This window comes from Hemibagrus wyckioides, linkage group LG07, assembly GCF_019097595.1.
Source record: "Hemibagrus wyckioides isolate EC202008001 linkage group LG07, SWU_Hwy_1.0, whole genome shotgun sequence".
NCBI classification, from domain to species: Eukaryota; Metazoa; Chordata; class Actinopteri; order Siluriformes; family Bagridae; genus Hemibagrus; species Hemibagrus wyckioides.
Window position 1 is genome coordinate 4,742,255 of NC_080716.1, and position 25,091 is coordinate 4,767,345.

The 25,091-nt window shown below is 38.6% G+C and overlaps 2 protein-coding genes across 2 annotated transcripts; one reads left to right on the plus strand and one right to left on the minus strand.

Annotated features, from left to right (window-relative positions):
- Positions 1 to 14,489: 14,489 nt before the first annotated feature.
- LOC131355878 (doublesex- and mab-3-related transcription factor 1B-like) lies at positions 14,490 to 19,318 on the plus strand. The gene is made up of 3 exons (XM_058394427.1): positions 14,490 to 14,907; positions 15,459 to 15,667; positions 18,993 to 19,318. Exons 1-3 carry the CDS (start codon positions 14,490 to 14,492, stop codon positions 19,167 to 19,169), a joined length of 804 nt encoding a protein of 267 aa, XP_058250410.1. The 3' UTR covers positions 19,170 to 19,318.
- A 1,099-nt stretch (positions 19,319 to 20,417) lies between these two features.
- ebna1bp2 (EBNA1 binding protein 2) lies at positions 20,418 to 25,061 on the minus strand. Its single transcript, XM_058393809.1, has 9 exons — positions 24,875 to 25,061; positions 24,390 to 24,473; positions 24,124 to 24,299; positions 23,620 to 23,743; positions 23,388 to 23,477; positions 23,032 to 23,107; positions 22,846 to 22,939; positions 22,505 to 22,667; positions 20,418 to 20,944 (listed from the first exon to the last, which is right to left on the minus strand). The coding sequence occupies exons 1-9, from the start codon at positions 24,947 to 24,949 to the stop codon at positions 20,897 to 20,899; spliced, it is 930 nt and encodes a 309-aa protein (XP_058249792.1). The 5' UTR covers positions 24,950 to 25,061; the 3' UTR covers positions 20,418 to 20,896.
- Positions 25,062 to 25,091: the final 30 nt, after the last annotated feature.

Genomic DNA, 25,091 nt, shown 5'->3' on the forward strand with positions numbered 1-25,091 from the left:
GTAAAGTTTGGTGGAGGGGGGATTATGGTGTGGGGTTGTTTTTCAGGAGCTGGGCTTGGCCCCTTAGTTCCAGTGAAAGGAACTCTGAATGCTTCAGCATACCAAGACATTTTGGACAATTCCATGCTCCCAACTTTGTGGGAACAGTTTGGAGCTGGCCCCTTCCTCTTCCAACATGACTGAGCACCAGTGACCAAAGCAAGGTCCATAAAGACATGGATGGCAGAGTCTGGTGTGGATGAACTTGACTGGCCTGCACAGAGTCCTGACCTCAACCTGATAGAACACCTTTGGGATTAATTAGAGCGGAGACTGAGAGCCAGGCCTTCTCGTCCAACATCAGTGTGTGACCTCACAAATGCGCTTCTGGAAGAATGGTCAAAAATTCCCATAAACACACTCCTAAACCTTGTGGACAGCCTTCCCAGAAGAGTTGAAGCTGTTATAGCTGCAAAGGGTGGACCGACATCATATTGAACCCTATGGATTAGGAATGGGATGTCACTTAAGTTCATATGTGAGTCAAGGCAGGTGAGCGAATACTTTTGGCAATATAGTGTATCTACAGTGGTGTATTTGGAGATATCTACAGTGATGTATTTGGAGATATCTACAGTGGTGTATTTGGAGATATCTACAGTGGTGTATTTGGAGATATCTACAGTGGTGTATTTGGAGATATCTACAGTGGTGTATTTGGAGATATCTACAGTAGTGTATTTGGAGATATCTACAGTGGTGTATTTGGAGATATCTACAGTGGTGTATTTGGAGATATCTACAGTGGTGTATTTGGAGATATCTACAGTAGTGTATTTGGAGATATCTACAGTGATGTATTTGGAGATATCTACAGTGGTGTATTTGGAGATATCTACAGTGGTGTATTTGGAGATATCTACAGTGGTGTATTTGGAGATATCTACAGTAGTGTATTTGGAGATATCTACAGTGGTGTATTTGGAGATATCTACAGTGGTGTATTTGGAGATATCTACAGTAGTGTATTTGGAGATATCTACAGTGATGTATTTGGAGATATCTACAGTGGTGTATTTGGAGATATCTACAGTGGTGTATTTGGAAATATCTACAGTAGTGTATTTGGAGATATCTACAGTGATGTATTTGGAGATATCTACAGTGTTGTATTTGGAGATATCTACAGTGGTGTATTTGGAGATATCTACAGTGATGTATTTGGAGATATCTACAGTAGTGTATTTGGAGATATCTACAGTGGTGTATTTGGAGATATCTACAGTAGTGTATTTGGAGATATCTACAGTGATGTATTTGGAGATATCTACAGTGTTGTATTTGGAGATATCTACAGTGGTGTATTTGGAGATATCTACAGTGATGTATTTGGAGATATCTACAGTGGTGTATTTGGAGATATCTACAGTGGTGTATTTGGAGATATCTACAATAGTGTATTTGGAGATATCTACAGTGGTGTATTTGGAGATATCTACAGTGGTGTATTTGGAGATATCTACAGTGGTGTATTTGGAGATATCTACAGTGGTGTATTTGGAGATATCTACAGTGGTGTATTTGGAGATATCTACAGTTTTGTATTTGGAGATATCTACAGTGGTGTATTTGGAGATATCTACAGTGGTGTATTTGGAGATATCTACAGTGGTGTATTTGGAGATATCTACAATGGTGTATTTGGAGATATCTACAGTGGTGTATATGGAGATATCTACAGTGATGTATTTGGAGATATCTACAGTGATGTATTTGGAGATATCTACAGTGACGTATTTGGATATATCTACAGTGATGTATTTGGAGATATCTACAGTAGTGTATTTGGAGATATCTACAGTAGTGTATTTGGAGATATCTACAGTGATGTATTTGGAGATATCTACAGTGATGTATTTGGAGATATCTACAGTGGTGTATTTGGAGATATCTACAGTGGTGTATTTGGAGATATCTACAGTGGTGTATTTGGAGATATCTACAGTAGTGTATTTGGAGATATCTACAGTGATGTATTTGGAGATATCTACAGTAGTGTGTTTGGAGATATCTACAGTAGTGTATTTGGAGATATCTACAGTGGTGTATTTGGAGATATCTACAGTGGTGTATTTGGAGATATCTACAGTGGTGTATTTGGAGATATCTACAGTAGTGTATTTGGAGATATCTACAGTGGTGTATTTGGAGATATCTACAGTGGTGTATTTGGAGATATCTACAGTAGTGTATTTGGAGATATCTACAGTGATGTATTTGGAGATATCTACAGTGATGTATTTGGAGATATCTACAGTGGTGTATTTGGAGATATCTACAGTGATGTATTTGGAGATATCTACAGTGATGTATTTGGAGATATCTACAGTAGTGTATTTGGAGATATCTACAGTGGTGTATTTGGAGATATCTACAGTGGTGTATTTGGAGATATCTACAGTGGTGTATATGGAGATATCTACAGTGATGTATTTGGAGATATCTACAGTGATGTATTTGGAGATATCTACAGTGATGTATTTGGATATATCTACAGTGATGTATTTGGAGATATCTACAGTAGTGTATTTGGAGATATCTACAGTAGTGTATTTGGAGATATCTACAGTGGTGTATTTGGAGATATCTACAGTGATGTATTTGGAGATATCTACAGTGATGTATTTGGAGATATCTACAGTGGTGTATTTGGAGATATCTACAGTGATGTATTTGGAGATATCTACAGTGATGTATTTGGAGATATCTACAGTAGTGTATTTGGAGATATCTACAGTGGTGTATTTGGAGATATCTACAGTGATGTATTTGGATATATCTACAGTGATGTATTTGGAGATATCTACAGTGATGTATTTGGAGATATCTACAGTGGTGTATTTGGAGATATCTACAGTGATGTATTTGGAGATATCTACAGTGATGTATTTGGAGATATCTACAGTAGTGTATTTGGAGATATCTACAGTAGTGTATTTGGAGATATCTACAGTAGTGTATTTGGAGATATCTACAGTGGTGTATTTGGAGATATCTACAGTGGTGTATTTGGAGATATCTACAGTGGTGTATTTGGAGATATCTACAGTAGTGTATTTGGAGATATCTACAGTGGTGTATTTGGAGATATCTACAGTGATGTATTTGGAGATATCTACAGTGGTGTATTTGGAGATATCTACAGTGGTGTATTTGGAGATATCTACAGTAATGTATTTGGAGATATCTACAGTGGTGTGTTTGGAGATATCTACAGTAGTGTGTTTGGAGATATCTACAGTAGTGTATTTGGAGATATCTACAGTGGTGTATTTGGAGATATCTACAGTGATGTATTTGGAGATATCTACAGTGGTGTATTTGGAGATATCTACAGTATTGTATTTGGAGATATCTACAGTGATGTATTTGGAGATATCTACAGTGATGTATTTGGAGATATCTACAGTGATGTATTTGGAGATATCTACAGTAGTGTATTTGGAGATATCTACAGTGGTGTATTTGGAGATATCTACAGTGATGTATTTGGAGATATCTACAGTGATGTATTTGGAGATATCTACAGTAGTGTATTTGGAGATATCTACAGTAGTGTATTTGGAGATATCTACAGTAGTGTATTTGGAGATATCTACAGTGGTGTATTTGGAGATATCTACAGTGCTGCATTTGGAGATATCTACAGTGGTGTATTTGGAGATATCTACAGTAGTGTATTTGGAGATATCTACAGTGGTGTATTTGGAGATATCTACAGTGATGTATTTGGAGATATCTACAGTGGTGTATTTGGAGATATCTACAGTGGTGTATTTGGAGATATCTACAGTGATGTATTTGGAGATATCTACAGTGGTGTGTTTGGAGATATCTACAGTAGTGTGTTTGGAGATATCTACAGTAGTGTATTTGGAGATATCTACAGTGGTGTATTTGGAGATATCTACAGTGATGTATTTGGAGATATCTACAGTGGTGTATTTGGAGATATCTACAGTATTGTATTTGGAGATATCTACAGTGGTGTATTTGGAGATATCTACAATAGTGTATTTGGAGATATCTACAGTAGTGTATTTGGAGATATCTACAGTAGTGTATTTGGAGATATCTACAGTAGTGTATTTGGAGATATCAACAGTAGTGTATTTGGAGATATCTACAGTGGTGTATTTGGAGATATCTACAGTATTGTATTTGGAGATATCTACAGTGGTGTATTTGGAGATATCTACAGTGATGTATTTGGAGATATCTACAGTGGTGTATTTGGAGATATCTACAGTAGTGTGTTTGGAGATATCTACAGTGGTGTGTTTGGAGATATCTACAGTGGTGTATTTGGAGATATCTACAGTAGTGTATTTGGAGATATCTACAGTGGTGTATTTGGAGATATCTACAGTGATGTATTTGGAGATATCTACAGTGGTGTATTTGGAGATATCTACAGTAGTGTATTTGGAGATATCTACAGTAGTGTATTTGGATATATCTACAGTGATGTATTTGGAGATATCTACAGTAGTGTATTTGGAGATATCTACAGTAGTGTATTTGGAGATATCTACAGTAGTGTATTTGGAGATATCTACAGTGGTGTATTTGGAGATATCTACAGTGATGTATTTGGAGATATCTACAGTGATGTATTTGGAGATATCTACAGTGGTGTATTTGGAGATATCTACAGTGATGTATTTGGAGATATCTACAGTGATGTATTTGGAGATATCTACAGTAGTGTATTTGGAGATATCTACAGTAGTGTATTTGGAGATATCTACAGTGGTGTATTTGGAGATATCTACAGTGATGTATTTGGAGATATCTACAGTGATGTATTTGGAGATATCTACAGTGATGTATTTGGAGATATCTACAGTAGTGTATTTGGAGATATCTACAGTGGTGTATTTGGAGATATCTACAGTGATGTGTTTGGAGATATCTACAGTGATGTATTTGGAGATATCTACAGTAGTGTATTTGGAGATATCTACAGTAGTGTATTTGGAGATATCTACAGTGGTGTATTTGGAGATATCTACAGTGGTGTATTTGGAGATATCTACAGTGGTGTATTTGGAGATATCTACAGTAATGTATTTGGAGATATCTACAGTGGTGTATTTGGAGATATCTACAGTGATGTATTTGGAGATATCTACAGTGGTGTATTTGGAGATATCTACAGTGGTGTATTTGGAGATATCTACAGTGATGTATTTGGAGATATCTACAGTGGTGTATTTGGAGATATCTACAGTAGTGTGTTTGGAGATATCTACAGTAGTGTATTTGGAGATATCTACAGTGGTGTATTTGGAGATATCTACAGTGATGTATTTGGAGATATCTACAGTGGTGTATTTGGAGATATCTACAGTATTGTATTTGGAGATATCTACAGTGGTGTATTTGGAGATATCTACAGTGGTGTATTTGGAGATATCTACAGTATTGTATTTGGAGATATCTACAGTGGTGTATTTGGAGATATCTACAGTAGTGTATTTGGAGATATCTACAGTGGTGTATTTGGAGATATCTACAGTGGTGTATTTGGAGATATCTACAATAGTGTATTTGGAGATATCTACAGTAGTGTATTTGGAGATATCTACAGTAGTGTATTTGGAGATATCTACAGTGGTGTATTTGGAGATATCTACAGTGGTGTATTTGGAGATATCTACAGTGATGTATTTGGAGATATCTACAGTAGTGTGTTTGGAGATATCTACAGTACTGTATTTGGAGATATCTACAGTGGTGTATTTGGAGATATCTACAGTGGTGTATTTGGAGATATCTACAGTGGTGTATTTGGAGATATCTACAGTGATGTATTTGGAGATATCTACAGTGGTGTATTTGGAGATATCTACAGTGGTGTATTTGGAGATATCTACAGTATTGTATTTGGAGATATCTACAGTAGTGTATTTGGAGATATCTACAGTGGTGTATTTGGAGATATCTACAGTAGTGTATTTGGAGATATCTACAGTGGTGTATTCGGAGATATCTACAGTGGTGTATTTGGAGATATCTACAGTAGTGTATTTGGAGATATCTACAGTGGTGTATTTGGAGATATCTACAGTGGTGTATTTGGAGATATCTACAGTATTGTATTTGGAGATATCTACAGTGGTGTATTTGGAGATATCTACAGTGGTGTGTTTGGAGATATCTACAGTAGTGTGTTTGGAGATATCTACAGTAGTGTATTTGGAGATATCTACAGTGATGTATTTGGAGATATCTACAGTGATGTATTTGGAGATATCTACAGTGGTGTATTTGGAGATATCTACAGTGGTGTATTTGGAGATATCTACAGTGGTGTATTTGGAGATATCTACAGTGATGGATTTGGAGATATCTACAGTGGTGTATTTGGAGATATCTACAGTGATGTATTTGGAGATATCTACAGTGGTGTATTTGGAGATATCTACAGTGGTGTATTTGGAGATATCTACAGTGATGTATTTGGAGATATCTACAGTGGTGTATTTGGAGATATCTACAGTGATGTATTTGGAGATATCTACAGTGGTGTATTTGGAGATATCTACAGTGATGTATTTGGAGATATCTACAGTAGTGTGTTTGGAGATATCTACAGTACTGTATTTGGAGATATCTACAGTGGTGTATTTGGAGATATCTACAGTGATGTATTTGGAGATATCTACAGTGGTGTATTTGGAGATATCTACAGTGATGTATTTGGAGATATCTACAGTAGTGTGTTTGGAGATATCTACAGTAGTGTATTTGGAGATATCTACAGTGGTGTATTTGGAGATATCTACAGTAGTGTATTTGGAGATATCTACAGTGGTGTATTTGGAGATATCTACAGTAGTGTGTTTGGAGATATCTACAGTAGTGTATTTGGAGATATCTACAGTGGTGTATTTGGAGATATCTACAGTGATGTATTTGGAGATATCTACAGTGGTGTATTTGGAGATATCTACAGTAGTGTGTTTGGAGATATCTACAGTGGTGTATTTGGAGATATCTACAGTGGTGTATTTGGAGATATCTACAGTGGTGTATTTGGAGATATCTACAGTAGTGTATTTGGAGATATCTACAGTGGTGTATTTGGAGATATCTACAGTGATGTATTTGGAGATATCTACAGTGGTGTATTTGGAGATATCTACAGTGGTGTATTTGGAGATATCTACAGTAGTGTATTTGGAGATATCTACAGTGGTGTATTTGGAGATATCTACAGTGGTGTATTTGGAGATATCTACAGTAGTGTATTTGGAGATATCTACAGTGGTGTATTTGGAGATATCTACAGTAGTGTATTTGGAGATATCTACAATGGTGTATTTGGAGATATCTACAGTAGTGTGTTTGGAGATATCTACAGTAGTGTGTTTGGAGATATCTACAGTAGTGTATTTGGAGATATCTACAGTGATGTATTTGGAGATATCTACAGTGATGTATTTGGAGATATCTACAGTGGTGTATTTGGAGATATCTACAGTGGTGTATTTGGAGATATCTACAGTGGTGTATTTGGAGATATCTACAGTGATGTATTTGGAGATATCTACAGTGGTGTATTGGGAGATATCTACAGTGATGTATTTGGAGATATCTACAGTGGTGTATTTGGAGATATCTACAGTGGTGTATTTGGAGATATCTACAGTGATGTATTTGGAGATATCTACAGTGGTGTATTTGGAGATATCTACAGTGATGTATTTGGAGATATCTACAGTGGTGTATTTGGAGATATCTACAGTGATGTATTTGGAGATATCTACAGTAGTGTGTTTGGAGATATCTACAGTACTGTATTTGGAGATATCTACAGTGGTGTATTTGGAGATATCTACAGTGATGTATTTGGAGATATCTACAGTGGTGTATTTGGAGATATCTACAGTGATGTATTTGGAGATATCTACAGTAGTGTGTTTGGAGATATCTACAGTAGTGTATTTGGAGATATCTACAGTGGTGTATTTGGAGATATCTACAGTGATGTATTTGGAGATATCTACAGTGGTGTATTTGGAGATATCTACAGTAGTGTGTTTGGAGATATCTACAGTAGTGTATTTGGAGATATCTACAGTGGTGTATTTGGAGATATCTACAGTGATGTATTTGGAGATATCTACAGTGGTGTATTTGGAGATATCTACAGTAGTGTGTTTGGAGATATCTACAGTGGTGTATTTGGAGATATCTACAGTGGTGTATTTGGAGATATCTACAGTGGTGTATTTGGAGATATCTACAGTAGTGTATTTGGAGATATCTACAGTGGTGTATTTGGAGATATCTACAGTGATGTATTTGGAGATATCTACAGTGGTGTATTTGGAGATATCTACAGTGATGTATTTGGAGATATCTACAGTAGTGTGTTTGGAGATATCTACAGTACTGTATTTGGAGATATCTACAGTGGTGTATTTGGAGATATCTACAGTGGTGTATTTGGAGATATCTACAGTGGTGTATTTGGAGATATCTACAGTGATGTATTTGGAGATATCTACAGTGGTGTATTTGGAGATATCTACAGTGGTGTATTTGGAGATATCTACAGTATTGTATTTGGAGATATCTACAGTAGTGTATTTGGAGATATCTACAGTGGTGTATTTGGAGATATCTACAGTAGTGTATTTGGAGATATCTACAGTGGTGTATTCGGAGATATCTACAGTGGTGTATTTGGAGATATCTACAGTAGTGTATTTGGAGATATCTACAGTGGTGTATTTGGAGATATCTACAGTGGTGTATTTGGAGATATCTACAGTAGTGTATTTGGAGATATCTACAATGGTGTATTTGGAGATATCTACAGTAGTGTGTTTGGAGATATCTACAGTAGTGTGTTTGGAGATATCTACAGTAGTGTATTTGGAGATATCTACAGTGGTGTATTTGGAGATATCTACAGTGATGTATTTGGAGATATCTACAGTGGTGTATTCGGAGATATCTACAGTGGTGTATTTGGAGATATCTACAGTGGTGTATTTGGAGATATCTACAGTGATGTATTTGGAGATATCTACAGTGGTGTATTGGGAGATATCTACAGTGATGTATTTGGAGATATCTACAGTGGTGTATTTGGAGATATCTACAGTGGTGTATTTGGAGATATCTACAGTGATGTATTTGGAGATATCTACAGTGGTGTATTTGGAGATATCTACAGTGATGTATTTGGAGATATCTACAGTGGTGTATTTGGAGATATCTACAGTGATGTATTTGGAGATATCTACAGTAGTGTGTTTGGAGATATCTACAGTACTGTATTTGGAGATATCTACAGTGGTGTATTTGGAGATATCTACAGTGATGTATTTGGAGATATCTACAGTGGTGTATTTGGAGATATCTACAGTGATGTATTTGGAGATATCTACAGTAGTGTGTTTGGAGATATCTACAGTAGTGTATTTGGAGATATCTACAGTGGTGTATTTGGAGATATCTACAGTGATGTATTTGGAGATATCTACAGTGGTGTATTTGGAGATATCTACAGTAGTGTGTTTGGAGATATCTACAGTAGTGTATTTGGAGATATCTACAGTGGTGTATTTGGAGATATCTACAGTGATGTATTTGGAGATATCTACAGTGGTGTATTTGGAGATATCTACAGTAGTGTGTTTGGAGATATCTACAGTGGTGTATTTGGAGATATCTACAGTGGTGTATTTGGAGATATCTACAGTGGTGTATTTGGAGATATCTACAGTAGTGTATTTGGAGATATCTACAGTGGTGTATTTGGAGATATCTACAGTGATGTATTTGGAGATATCTACAGTGGTGTATTTGGAGATATCTACAGTAGTGTGTTTGGAGATATCTACAGTAGTGTATTTGGAGATATCTACAGTAGTGTATTTGGAGATATCTACAGTGGTGTATTTGGAGATATCTACAGTATTGTATTTGGAGATATCTACAGTGGTGTATTTGGAGATATCTACAGTAGTGTATTTGGAGATATCTACAGTGATGTATTTGGAGATATCTACAGTAGTGTATTTGGAGATATCTACAGTGATGTATTTGGAGATATCTACAGTGATGTATTTGGAGATATCTACAGTGGTGTATTTGGAGATATCTACAGTGATGTATTTGGAGATATCTACAGTGGTGTATTTGGAGATATCTACAGTAGGGTATTTGGAGATATCTACAGTGGTGTATTTGGAGATATCTACAGTAGTGTGTTTGGAGATATCTACAGTGGTGTATTTGGAGATATCTACAGTAGTGTATTTGGAGATATCTACAGTAGTGTGTTTGGAGATATCTACAGTAGGGTATTTGGAGATATCTACAGTGGTGTATTTGGAGATATCTACAGTAGTGTGTTTGGAGATATCTACAGTAGGGTATTTGGAGATATCTACAGTGGTGTATTTGGAGATATCTACAGTGGTGTATTTGGAGATATCTACAGTATTGTATTTGGAGATATCTACAGTGGTGTATTTGGAGATATCTACAGTAGTGTATTTGGAGATATCTACAGTGATGTATTTGGAGATATCTACAGTGATGTATTTGGAGATATCTACAGTGGTGTATTTGGAGATATCTACAGTAGTGTATTTGGAGATATCTACAGTGGTGTATTTGGAGATATCTACAGTGGTGTATTTGGAGATATCTACAGTAGTGTATTTGGAGATATCTACAATGGTGTATTTGGAGATATCTACAGTAGTGTGTTTGGAGATATCTACAGTAGTGTGTTTGGAGATATCTACAGTAGTGTATTTGGAGATATCTACAGTGATGTATTTGGAGATATCTACAGTATTGTATTTGGAGATATCTACAGTGATGTATTTGGAGATATCTACAGTAGTGTATTTGGAGATATCTACAGTGATGTATTTGGAGATATCTACAGTGATGTATTTGGAGATATCTACAGTGGTGTATTTGGAGATATCTACAGTGATGTATTTGGAGATATCTACAGTGGTGTCTTTGGAGATATCTACAGTAGGGTATTTGGAGATATCTACAGTGGTGTATTTGGAGATATCTACAGTAGTGTGTTTGGAGATATCTACAGTGGTGTATTTGGAGATATCTACAGTGGTGTATTTGGAGATATCTACAGTAGTGTGTTTGGAGATATCTACAGTAGTGTGTTTGGAGATATCTACAGTGGTGTGTTTGGAGATATCTACAGTAGTGTGTTTGGAGATATCTACAGTAGTGTATTTGGAGATATCTACAGTAGTGTATTTGGAGATATCTACAGTATTGTATTTGGAGATATCTACAGTGGTGTATTTGGAGATATCTACAGTAGTGTATTTGGAGATATCTACAGTGATGTATTTGGAGATATCTACAGTGATGTATTTGGAGATATCTACAGTGGTGTATTTGGAGATATCTACAGTAGGGTATTTGGAGATATCTACAGTGGTGTATTTGGAGATATCTACAGTGGTGTATTTGGCGAAATCTACAGTATTGTATTTGGAGATATCTACAGTGGTGTATTTGGAGATATCTACAGTAGTGTATTTGGAGATATCTACAGTGATGTATTTGGAGATATCTACAGTGATGTATTTGGAGATATCTACAGTGGTGTATTTGGAGATATCTACAGTAGTGTCTTTGGAGATATCTACAGTGGTGTATTTGGAGATATCTACAATAGTGTGTTTGGAGATATCTACAGTGGTGTATTTGGAGATATCTACAGTGGTGTATTTGGAGATATCTACAGTAGTGTGTTTGGAGATATCTACAGTAGGGTATTTGGAGATATCTACAGTGGTGTATTTGGAGATATCTACAGTAGTGTGTTTGGAGATATCTACAGTAGGGTATTTGGAGATATCTACAGTGGTGTATTTGGAGATATCTACAGTAGTGTATTTGGAGATATCTACAGTGGTGTATTTGGAGATATCTACAGTAGTGTATTTGGAGATATCTACAGTGGTGTATTTGGAGATATCTACAGTGGTGTATTTGGAGATATCTACAGTAGTGTGTTTGGAGATATCTACAGTAGGGTATTTGGAGATATCTACAGTGGTGTATTTGGAGATATCTACAGTGGTGTATTTGGAGATATCTACAGTAGGGTATTTGGAGATATCTACAGTGGTGTATTTGGAGATATCTACAGTGGTGTATTTGGAGATATCTACAGTAGGGTATTTGGAGATATCTACAGTGGTGTATTTGGAGATATCTACAGTAGGGTATTTGGAGATATCTACAGTGGTGTATTTGGAGATATCTACAGTGGTGTATTTGGAGATATCTACAGTAGGGTATTTGGAGATATCTACAGTGGTGTATTAGGAGATATCTACAGTAGGGTATTTGGAGATATCTACAGTGATGTATTTGGAGATATCTACAGTAGTGTATTTGGAGATATCTACAGTAGTGTATTTGGAGATATCTACAGTAGTGTATTTGGAGATATCTACAGTAGGGTATTTGGAGATATCTACAGTGATGTATTTGGAGATATCTACACATAGATAGCAGATTCATTTGGTTTATTGATTTTTTTTTCACAGTGGATCTGGAGAATATTCATTCCTGTCTGTCTTGTCCAGAGCTTCCTGTTCTTGTCGTGTCTGTAATATCCTATACATTTCCTCCTGTCCACTCTCCTGACCTCTCTGTTATACTCTCCATAACCGCTTGTCCACATCCTGTTTGTTCCTTCACGCCTTTATTTTGTTGTCCAGTCTGTTGTATCTGTCCGGTCAGTCTTGTCCAGTCTGATCTGTCCTGCAGCGAAGGCGGTGAGATCTGAGCTGTGTGTTGATTACAGACTGAACAGCAGGTTCGACAGAGACAGACAGAACATCACACATCTGGATCTGCTCATCTGTTAAAGTGTTTATTCCTCCATATGGAAATGCCACGCTCACGTTCTTTTCACATCATGGCACTTTAAGGTTCGCTCCACTGAACAAACCATCATCTCCAGGCTCGGTTAATTGGGCTGGTCTGTGGTTTGGGAAATGAAATCTCCTGCCCTTTAAATCGACCATGCAGAAAGTACACTCAAAAGTTTGTGCACCCCATTGTTGGTGGAATGGACAAATAAATGGGTTTAAACTAAAATAAATAAGTTTGATCGTCAGACGTGAAATATATAAAGAAGTGTATGTTACATGTGTTTTATACTTAAGAGTGAGCTACTAAAATGGTGAGTGCATGTAGATAGTACGGTTAACCAAGCTAGTACGGGATTGTGGTCAGGATTATGGTCAGGATTGTGGTCAGGATTACGGTCAGGATTACGGTCAGGATTATGGTCAGCATTGTGGTCAGGATTACGGTCAGGATTACGGTCGGGATTGTGGTCAGGATTGCGGTCAGGATTACGGTCAGGATTGTGGTCAGGATTGTGGTCAGGATTATGGTTAGGATTGTGGTCAGGATTATGGTCAGGAGTGTGGTCAAGATTACAGTCAGGATTATGGTCAGAATTACAGTTAGGATTGCGGTCAGGATTACTGTCAGGATTATGGTCAGGTTTGTGGTCAGGATTATGGTCAGGATTATGGTCAGGAGTGTGGTCAAGATTGTGGTCAGGAGTGTGGTCAAGCTTACAGTCTGGATTGTGGTCAGAATTACAGTTAGGTTTGTGGTCAGGATTACAGTTAGGATTGTTGTCAGGATTACGGTCAAGTGGTGTGTGTTTATTGGTTTTGATAGAGTACACTTGGTATCCTTCTCCATGTTAGAAAGATGCTCAGTGTGTGATGTTTCTGAATGTTGTTGTGTTACTGTACAACAGTTTATTTAATCTCATTAAAATCTCTTATTTTATTTTTATTAGCACTTTTTCTCTCTTTAGAGAGGTGCCATGAAGCTGGAAATTCCCCTCAAATCTCTTAGACTGACCACACACACACACACACACACACACACACACACACACACATATATATACACACACACACACACACACACACAAACACACACACATATATATACACACACACACACACAAACACACAAACACACACACACATATATACACACACACACACACACACACACACACATATATACACACACACACACACACATATATACACACACACACACACAAACACACACACATATATATACACACACACACACACACACACACACACACACACATATATACACACACACACACACACATATATACACACACACACACACACACATATATACACACACACACACACACCTGGAGTTTAATTGCCCTGGGAATTTCAGCCCCTCAGTGGTCTCTCAAGCTCGCGCGCGAAAAACCGATACAATGTTTAGTGTGACGTCACGTCTCGACGTTAACCGTCGCGTGACTAAGTGATTGACAGGTCGCTTTGGGGGAAAAAAGAGTGATCCGACTTTAAACTCTAAACTGTCTCAAGCTTCATTCACTTTAAATGGAAACCGTCTCCAGCCAGAAGGTCTCGCGGAGCCCCAAGTGCGCGCGCTGCCGCAATCACGGCTTCGCGGTGGCGCTGAAGGGTCACGCGGGCCGGTGCCGCTTCACGCAGTGCAGATGCTGGAAGTGCACGCTCATCGCCGAGCGCACGAGGATCATGGCCAGGCAGAGGGGGGTCAGAAGGGGTCTGCGCGCAGAGGAGCACGAGAGAGGGGCAGGACACGGGGTCGGTGACCCGGCACCGGGTGTCAGACAGCGCGCGACGCGCAGATCGCGCGCGGAGAGTGACACGTGCACCGAGCTCGAGGTGACGGAAATAACGGAGAGCGGCGCGTGCGCTCCGACTGCCGATCCGGAGGTCGTCCAAACGTCCTCTGATCACCGCGTAGTACCTCGAGATAGCGCCATGTTCAGAGGTAAAGATTAGAGCAGAATACATCACCGATAAAGTCGATTATAAGTGTGGAACTTTAAAGAAAGCCAGACGAACGGGCCGGTTGGGTCACGCGCGCACACGCTTTAAATACAGCTAGCATACAGGCTAATCCGTCAGTCATGAGCTCACGACGCTTTCTGACTGAACTCGACTTCATTTCCTTTTTTACTCTCTAACCAGATTTATGAAATAATTTTATCTTATTTTGTTAGGATTACTATTTAATTCTCATCCAATGATAAAAAATATTGATTAAAAAAATTATTTATATATATATATATATCAACCGACTTGTTTTTAGTGAGCCACGTAACACACACACACACATTTAGAACTTTATCTAAGTCTATGAAACTGAATTGAATTGTTTTTGTAAACATGTTTTAAATGATTCTTTAAATTATTGTTTTATTCAGAGCCTCTTTTCATCAAATCTAATTTAATATTGAATATAATTTCAGTTCAGATGTGTTTTTTCTAGCAGTTTGTTTACATCATTATCTGTATGAGATTCTCTGTATTATTTCTCAGAGCCTTTGCCGTGGGAACACTTCGTAACAGAAATACCCCAAAACACGGTGTACTCAGGTGATCTGCCCATGGCGACGCCCTTCTACCTGCACCCTCACTACCCCAACGCTTACCCACCTCCACCGGTCCTGTACGGCTTCGGAGCGCCCCCACTCGGACCCCTGGGCTTTCCTCAGGTTACTCAGGCGGCGCTGATGGAGAACAGACAGGTGAAGGAACTTTATATCACAGTTTATGAAACATTCTGTACCTCTCACTTACCTTATAGCAGCTGTAAACAGTCGTTCCCTCACCAGCCTCATGCTCTTTCTCTCTATTGACGTTAATAAGACAAAAAAATCCTACAGTATGTCCATGTTACCCAGAAACCACACAACTGTCAGAGGTGCTGTTAGAGACAACTAATCAACACCTTCTGACCAATCAGAGAGTCCAGAACTCTCCAGATTAACGGCTCAATCACTGAAACACACCAATCGGCCATAACTTTATGACCACCACCAGGTGCCGTGAATAAGACTGAGTATCTCCTCATCATGGCCCCTGTTAGTGGGGGGGATATATTAGGCAGCAAGTCAACATTTTGTCCTCAAAGTTGATGTTAGAAGCAGGAAAAATGGACAAGTGTAAGGATTTGAGTGAGTTTGACCAAAAGGTCCAAATTGTGATGTCTAGACCACTGGATCAGAGCATCTCCAAAACTGCAGCTCTTGTGGGGTGTTCCCGGTCTGCAGTGGTCAGTATCTATCACAAGTGGTCCAAGGAAGGAACAGTGGTGAACCGGAGACAGGGTCATGGGCGGTCAAGGCTCATTGATGGACGTGGGGAGTGAAGGCTGGCCCGTGTGATCCGATCCAACAGACGAGCTACTGTTGCTCAAACTGCTGAAGAAGTTAATGCTGGTTCTGATAGAAAGGGGTCAGAATACACAGTGCAGGACGGGTCAGGGCTGTTTCAGCAGCAAAAGGAGACCAACACAATATTAGACAGGTGGTCATAATGTTATGCCTGATCTGTGTATATAGTTTAATAACAGAAGCTGCACTAAATCCTCAGTATGCTGAAGTGTTTAAAAAGCGTTAATTGTGAAGTGATAATTGCGACGCGTGTGATTTTGCACTCAGCCTCAGACGTCCTTGCGTCTACTCGCCCTCTCTGGAGCACGTGGCCTACATTTTTCTGGAACAAAAACAAACAAAAGAACGGAAATCTTCCCGAGCTCGAACAGACCTCTTCATTACACTGAGATTATTTTATTATTTATTTTTGCCTGGATTAATTATAGTGTCAGGAGAGCTCATTCAGAGAAGAACCTCACTCTTTAACGCTTCTCTTTGTCTCTGAAACACATCTTAAACACTTTTTATTCTGAAAAAACATTTTGAAATGATAAATTTGTTCTACTTTAGATCCCCTTATGCTTATGAATATTCATCAGATTGCTAATAGCTTTCTTAATGAACGTTTTGCGAAGAAACAGATTATCAGTTAAAGAAAAAGCCCTATTCATGCAGGATCAGTTTCCACACTTTTCCACATCTCAGCAATTAAACTGACACTAGCCTTATAAACCTTTATAATCAATGTGTATTAGTCAGTGGTTTTGCCTGTTGCTGTGGAATGATGTTTTTCTTTGTGGACATTTAAACGTTCAGCTTTTCAGCTTGTTATAGTACAGGGAGCTGAACATCTTCTTTAACTGATAATCTGTTTCTTCTCAAAAACCCAACAGAACATCTGAGACTAGCCCAAACTATTCAGACATCAGGAGACAGACGTGTTTTCTCAGTCGTCGTGTGCAAACGTGTAGATTCCTGATTGTAAAATCTGAAATAAAATAAAAAAGTTCTGTATGTCCATGAAAGGTAAAGTTCTCAGAGAGAGATGAGAGATCTGGGTATAGACGGAAAAACACAAGGGGAACTTATTTTGACTCACTTCTGTATCAATAGAAATATTTCATTATATATATATATATATGTACAATATAATAACGCTATTATACTGTAATAATGTAATAGAATAATAAGTGAGCACTAAACTAAACTTAGTTTTATTTGTCTTAATTTACGTGTTTATTTCTGCTCACTTTATTTGTTCTTTCTATCCATTAATTATTACCTTTAGTAATAAAAATCTATAAAATAAATGAAAAACAATTGATATATTTTTTATTACCTTTATTCTAGTTAGCGAGCGAACCTCAATGTCGTACAATGCCTTCCAGAATTCGTTAGAGTTTTTGAGTTTTGATTAATTAAACAGATGATAGACAATATTTCCAAAACTCGTTAGTGAAGTAAACGTTGTTATGGGTCACTCTGGTAACACCTCAACACCACGACTCAGACGAGAACATCGGTGTGTGAGAGAGTGAGCACTGTGCTGACACACACACACACACACACACACACACACACAAACACACACACAGCATTCATTTTCCACACTCTTCACTATTAACACACTTCATTAGCTCGTCTCTTCAGCCTGGTTAATTAGGCCTCCAGGTGAGCAGCACACAGGACTCTGCAGCTTCTGCTCGCTGATGGATTTCTGATTTGTGGTCAGTTTATCAGCACAGATCTGTATCCTGTAGCTTGTTACACAAAATGCTGACATTTCCCTTCTGCTGTAATCCCCTGGCATTCGCTTCTCTCATCGCCCATGCCTGCTTCATTCCTCCTCCTCTTCATCACCACAGTGGCGGTGACCTGCACACACAAAACACACCAACACACACGACTCCTGAAGAGCCGTATAGGTCACTGTCCTGTCAGTGGACCAATGATGCTAATCATGCAATCACTGAACATACAAATACACCGATCAGCCATAACATTATGACCAGTTCCAGGTGAAGTGAATAACGCTGATTATCTCATCATGGCACCTGTTAGTGGGGGGGATATATTAGGCAGCAAGTCAACATTTTGTCCTCAAAGTTGATGTTAGAAGCAGGAAAAATGGACAAGCGTAAGGATTTGAGCGAGTTTGACCAAAAGGAACAAATTGTGATGTCTAGACCACTGGATCAGCTAATTATTTGCACTTCGAAATGCACTTCTGGTTAGATGCTAAATGTACTTTGTTGCCTTGTACCCACATGTGCAGTGACAATAAAGTTGAATCTAATCTAATCTAATCAGAGCATCTCCAAAACTGCAGCTCTTGTGGGGTGTTCCCGGTCTGCAGTGGTCAGTATCAAAAGTGGACCAAGGAAGGAACAGTGGTGACCCGGTGACAGGGTCATGGGCGGTCAAGGCTCATTGATGGACGAGGGGAGTGAAGGCTGACCCGTGTGATCCGATCCAACAGACGAGCTACTGTTGATCAAACTGCTGAAGAAATTAATGCTGGTTCTGATAGAAAGGGGTCAGAATACACAGTGCAGGACGGGTCAGGGCACTAACACCATATTAGGCAGGTGGTCATAATTTTATGGCTGATCGGCGTATAATCATGAATCCTAACTGGGAAATTTCCACTCACTATTACTATTAATATTTTTGTTTATTTATTTATTTATCATAGGAAGGTCCCGGTTTCTTCTACATGCCGTATCTCCTTCATCCGAGACCCGATTACTACCAGCACCACCTGAGGGTGGACAACGGAGGCGAGGTGTCTCCTCTACAACACGAGCGTGACTCGGGTCCGAGTGATCAGTCAGTCAGACGTCACCTGAACCCTGCATTCTCTCTAGAATGAATGACGATGAACGAATATTCACGTCATGAATCTTCCTCATTTTTATGCAAATTAGTTACGATATGAACCCAAATGATGGGCTTTAGTAAATTCCTCATGCTTTGAAATATAATCTATAATAAACAATCCGGCGCTGTGTTCATTAGAAGCGAGGGAACTGGTTTATTATTACTGCAAACTCTGGAAGTCATGAAATCTATCACCTAAAGCTCTGCAGTGCTGATATTTCTCCCAGAAGAAAATTTGATCATTATTTGCAGGAAGTAAAGATTAGGCTTGGGTTTTCTGTTGTTCCTGTTATTTCTACACTAATATTTTAGAGTTTGTTGGTAAACATCTGTTGATGACCAGTTAAGGGGATTTAGTGCAAATGTTTTCTATTACAATGTTAAGCACTGTGAGTTTATAAAGTTGTTCTAATAAATTTTTCATTTTGCTTCATGCGTTGTTCTGAGTTTTAAACACATTTCCTCTTAAAGTGAAGTTACAGCCATCTTCACAGCAACTTTTACAGCTTCACAAAACCTAAACAAAGTGTACTGTCAAACATGTAGCCCCCCAAAAACCACACACTCATCAGATCAGATTTAATGTTCAAGACTAATCGCTTCACCTTTTTGACCACCAGATGTCGCTAACGTGCTCGATTCAGTGAATCAGGTCATTTGACTCACCGAGACGAACCGACTCTTTCGCTCTTAAACGGCTCATTGGCTTCTAATTTTTCACCTGGGATTAATTTTCACTATTTTCACTTATGCTGCTTCTTTTTATCTATGAATTGTTACTAGAAATGAATTAAAATAAGATTTATACACATTACATTTTTATGAAAAGTCAAATGGATCCTACGTGAGTCGTTTCCATGTTAATATCATGATGAAATAACACCTAAACATCAAAAAAAGAAAAAAATGAAGATATTCCAAATACATTCCTACAAGACGACTCTTATTGTTCACTGAAAAGAGTCGACTCGTTCGTGAAGAGTCGACCCTGCTTATATGAATCATTCATTCTGATGTTTATTTTTTTAAATTATAATATATATAACATAATAAGCTATTTCTAGCTACAGTCAGAGAAGGAATAATAATAACAAACAATAATAATAATGATAATAACAACTAGTTAATGATATTGGTTTCTGAAGAAAGGGGGTATTGATTCATTTAGGAGTCAAAAGGAGTCGATTCTTAGTAGTGAGCTGAGTCAAATAACTAAATCAGTTAAATAAAATGTGTGCAGTTTCATTTGAAAACCTCATTTTATTTCATTTCTCGTGGCCATCACTGGTCACCAGAGAAACACTGTGTACAGTCACAGGACACGCTACGACACTGACCGAGCGAGTCCTCGGTTCTGATCCGTCTGAGTCGCTGTGTTCTGTGGAACATCTCTGTAACTGGAAAACCACACAAACGGCGGCACGTAGAACAAACAGTGGAGAGTTACAAAAATCCTGGATAGAAAATTAACCAACCAACAAAACCTTTATCCAATCAGAACATCATTCACACATCTCAACAAATCATGAAACATAAAAATATTAAAAATCCAAAAGCTTTTTCTGTGAGATTCACCAGAAAGAATCACCACCACGAGTCCCTGTTTAAAGTCCTCCTCAAAAATCACGCACACTGCAGTCGGCTTCCACTGTGTGTGTGTGTGTACAGTGGAGCAGCTCATGCCAACATGCAGATCCATGTAAAGATGTTCATCACGACTCATTTCCGCGCCTTCATCTTACGCCGGGTTTCCTTTCCCGGCCGCTTCTGTTAGAAACATGGAGGACAAAAGTCAGCTTTCTGACCAATCGAGTGGTCAACGTTAAACACATCATCCTCCTGAGGGATAATATATAATATAAATATTCACATTCATGCTGTTACAACTAAATAAATAAACAGCAACCAGGAGTCTTATTTATCCGTGTGTAAGCTGTTTCTGTGTAGAGAATGAGATTTATCAGCTTTAAACCCAAAATCTAACATGTTCCTGTGATTAACAGCTCTGTAGTGTTATACAGGGTCTACAGAGGTATTATAGAGGGTCTATAGAGGTGTTCTACAGGATCTGTAGAGGTATTATAGAGGGTCTATAGAGGTGTTATACAGGGTCTACAGAGGTATTATAGAGGGTCTATAGAGGTGTTCTACAGGATCTGTAGAGGTATTATAGAGGGTCTATAGAGGTGTTATACAGGGTCTACAGAGGTATTATAGAGGGTCTATAGAGGTGTTATACAGGGTCTACAGAGGTATTATAGAGGGTCTATAGAGGTGTTATACAGGGTCTACAGAGGTATTATAGAGGGTCTATAGAGGTGTTCTACAGGATCTGTAGAGGTATTATAGAGGGTCTATAGAGGTGTTCTACAGGATCTGTAGAGGTATTATAGAGGGTCTATAGAGGTGTTCTACAGGATCTGTAGAGGTATTATAGAGGGTCTATAGAGGTGTTCTACAGGGTCTGTAGAGGTATTATAGAGGGTCTATAGAGGTGTTCTACAGGATCTGTAGAGGTATTATAGAGGGTCTATAAACGTGTTATAGAGGTGTTCTACAGGGTCTATAGAAGTGTTATAGACATTAGACACTTTATACTGTCAATAAAATTCTACACACACTGGACGGTTTACAAACACTTGTTCAAACAGGACATGTTTCAGCGTTACATACGCAAACTATTTCAATCCCACACTGTTTACACTTTACAGTCTTATTGCACTACTCATACTGCTGCTATTGTACATGCTGTTCTTTTTGCATCTAACTTTTTGAACGTTTACATTTATCTTCATGTATACCTTCATGTTTACATCTATCTTCAGCTTATTTGCACCTTAAAATATATTTGTATATTTAATAGAATTCACTGTTTACACTTACTCAGATATATATTCATTCAGACATATATCCATTCTATTTATTATAAGTATACTGCTGGTACCGTCACAAAAATCTGTTCTTTGTTGCACAGACTGAGATTATAACTAATACTGACGAGAAACGGTATTTCGATTCCTCTGTACGTCTGCACATATGGTGGTATTGACAAAGAACCTTGAACCTATAGAGGTGTTATACAGAGGAGTTATAGAGGTGTTATAACTGGCTAAAACCTATACATTGTTAGGATATCACATCACAAGCTCAAATTTTCTTTAACACAAATTTTCTTTAACATAATGTGTAAATAACAAGAAAGTAGAACATTCGAGTCACTGATGCAGTGAATACGGTCACCTAGAGGGAGAAAAGTTTCGGATTTTTTGCTCAATCAACTTATGCCGCATTTTTATTCTGAACCAAACCAGGTGAAAAGCTCCTTACATTCTTCCCTCCTTTGCTGAACTTCTTGCCCGCTTTGCCGTGAGCGACTTTGGCCCGGAATCCCGACACGTCGTCGTAGCTCTCCTTCGTGTTCCACTTGGTGCCTTTCTTTTTGCCGCCGAACCCGAACTTCGAGTCCTTGAACTTCCTCTTAGCGTTAGGGCTAAAAACAGAGCGCGGGATTTTTAATTTAGAGTCAAAATTTTTTTTGGGATTTTAAAGCAACAGGACTGGAGAAATAAAAAAAAAAATCTGAAACAATATACACATTTATTTTTAAGCCCCTCCTACTTTAGGCCCCGCCTCTAAAAGTTACAGTATCTCGGCCTGCTGTGACTGACCCTTTCTTGTTAACGTGCGGTTTGGATGGTGCTCCTGCTCCTGCTCTCTTCCCCTGATCATCTCCCTCCAGGAAGTCCAGTTTATCGCTCATACCTGAGTAAACATCATCACTCCATCACTCTACTGGATTATAACACAGAGAGAGAGATAAAGAGGAGGATAAATCAGAGGAACAGAGACGGGACCTTTCTGATATTTCTTCACCGCCGTCATCATGTTCTTCTTCTCCTTCTGCCTCTTCTGAAGAACCTGGACCTGAACCTGGAGAGACAGATCACAAATGATGACATGATGACCACCTCACTCATATCTGATATCATCAGAGCTCACATAAATCATGAATAAATAGAGAGAGAGAGAAACAGAGAAGGAGAAAGAGAGAGAGACAGAGAGAGAAAGAGAAGGGGGGGGGAGAGAGAGGGAAAAAGAGAGACAGACAGACAGACAGACAGACATATAGATAGATAGATAGATAGATAGATAGATAGATAGATAGATAGATAGATAGATAGATAGAGATGTGTTTGGAGTAAACAATCACCTTCTTGCTGAACTTCCTCTGTTCTCTCAGCTTCTTGGCTTTCTCTGATTTCTCCATCGCCATCTGCTTCTGGATCAATTTCTTCCTGATCTACACACACACACACACACACACACAGATAAGTGAATACACTTTAAACTCTATCGCCAGAGCTGTAATTTCTAATTGTGCTGATTTAAAACGAGCTAATATTACTAATAAAATACACACACACACACACACAGACACACACCTTCTGCATGTGCTGGTCAGATTTGGCCATCTCTGCGAAGTAATCCTCTGGCCGTTTGGTGGGAATCTGTAACTTGTTTAATTTGGGCAGTGCAGCGAGGACAGTGGCCTGGGCCTGACGATAACTGCAGCACATCAACAACAACAACATCCAGAGTCAGAGAGAGTTGAGAAGTGTCTAATGACCTTAATAACCCAGTTGTACTTCACATTTCACATCACATTTCCTCTCCACTAACTGATTCAGATGGACAGGCATATAGAGAGAATTACTGACAGCCAATCAGATCACAGTGTTCTGGAGTGGAGGTGAGGTGTATGCTACTAGAGGCTCATTCTAATGGACTAACGCTGAGCAGCCTGAATGATAAACAAAAACAAGAGTTCTTTCCAGTGTTGAGGACGAATTTATTCGTATTTATCTTCATTTAGGATTGTTGTTAGCTCTGTCCAGAAGATCACAAGGAGCCACAACCGAGCTTCTGACACCAAATCAAACACTCACAAGAACATCTCCCTCTGAAAGTCGTCGTCTGCGTCGATCTGATCTCCGCCCTGGCTCAGCTCCGCCCTCCCCTCCGCTTTAGCCACGATATCTTCAGCAGGAGGATTGGTGAGGTCCAGCCTCTCCACCCAGGCCAGATTCCTCTTAAACTCCGCCAGACATTTCTTCAAACCCTCCTGGAGACATGGAACAGAGCGGTGTTAAAAAGCTCCGGCTCCGATTCGAGCTCCGGCACATCAAACATCAAAACATCTCCATTAACTCACCACATTGTTCGCGGCTTTCTTAGGTTCTTCTAGAGGAACGTTCATGCCGGGTTTGAGGAGCCCTTTGGTGAAGGCTTCTTGAAGCTTTTAGATTAAAAAAAAAAAAAGAGATCTCAGGTTTATACGCAAACTAGGAGCCATGTACCGTTTACAGAGAAAACACAGAGTGTGTTATAGAGTATACAAATGTCTAAATGAACGGTTTTAAATCGTGACAGAAATGATGACAGGGTTTATAATAAAGTTTATACATTACACCCATTGTGTTGGAGATGTGGAAGACTTTAATGAGATTCAATGTGAATGTCATCAATTACAAAAGAAAAGAAAAAATGCTGAAGATTGATTCTAACACACCACGACACTACTATATAAGACATTATAATCTAACACAACAACACGATATAACGCGTTAATAACACAAAGTGAAGTTTATAAAATAAAACCAATGACCCCCCCCCCACCGAGAGGCACTAAATGTTCACCTCTCCATCAGAGAGCTCACAATCCTCCTCTTCTGATTCCGCTCCCAGCTGACAATCCTCTTCTAAATCCGACATCTTTAACAAAAACTAAAAAATATATATATTATTATTAAAGTTTTCTCCCCCTGTTTCCGATTCTCACGTGCGTCTCCTAGTCGTGGCTTGCTCTGTGCACGCGCAAAACAAACCTCCGGGTAGCGCACTATTTTGTCGAACA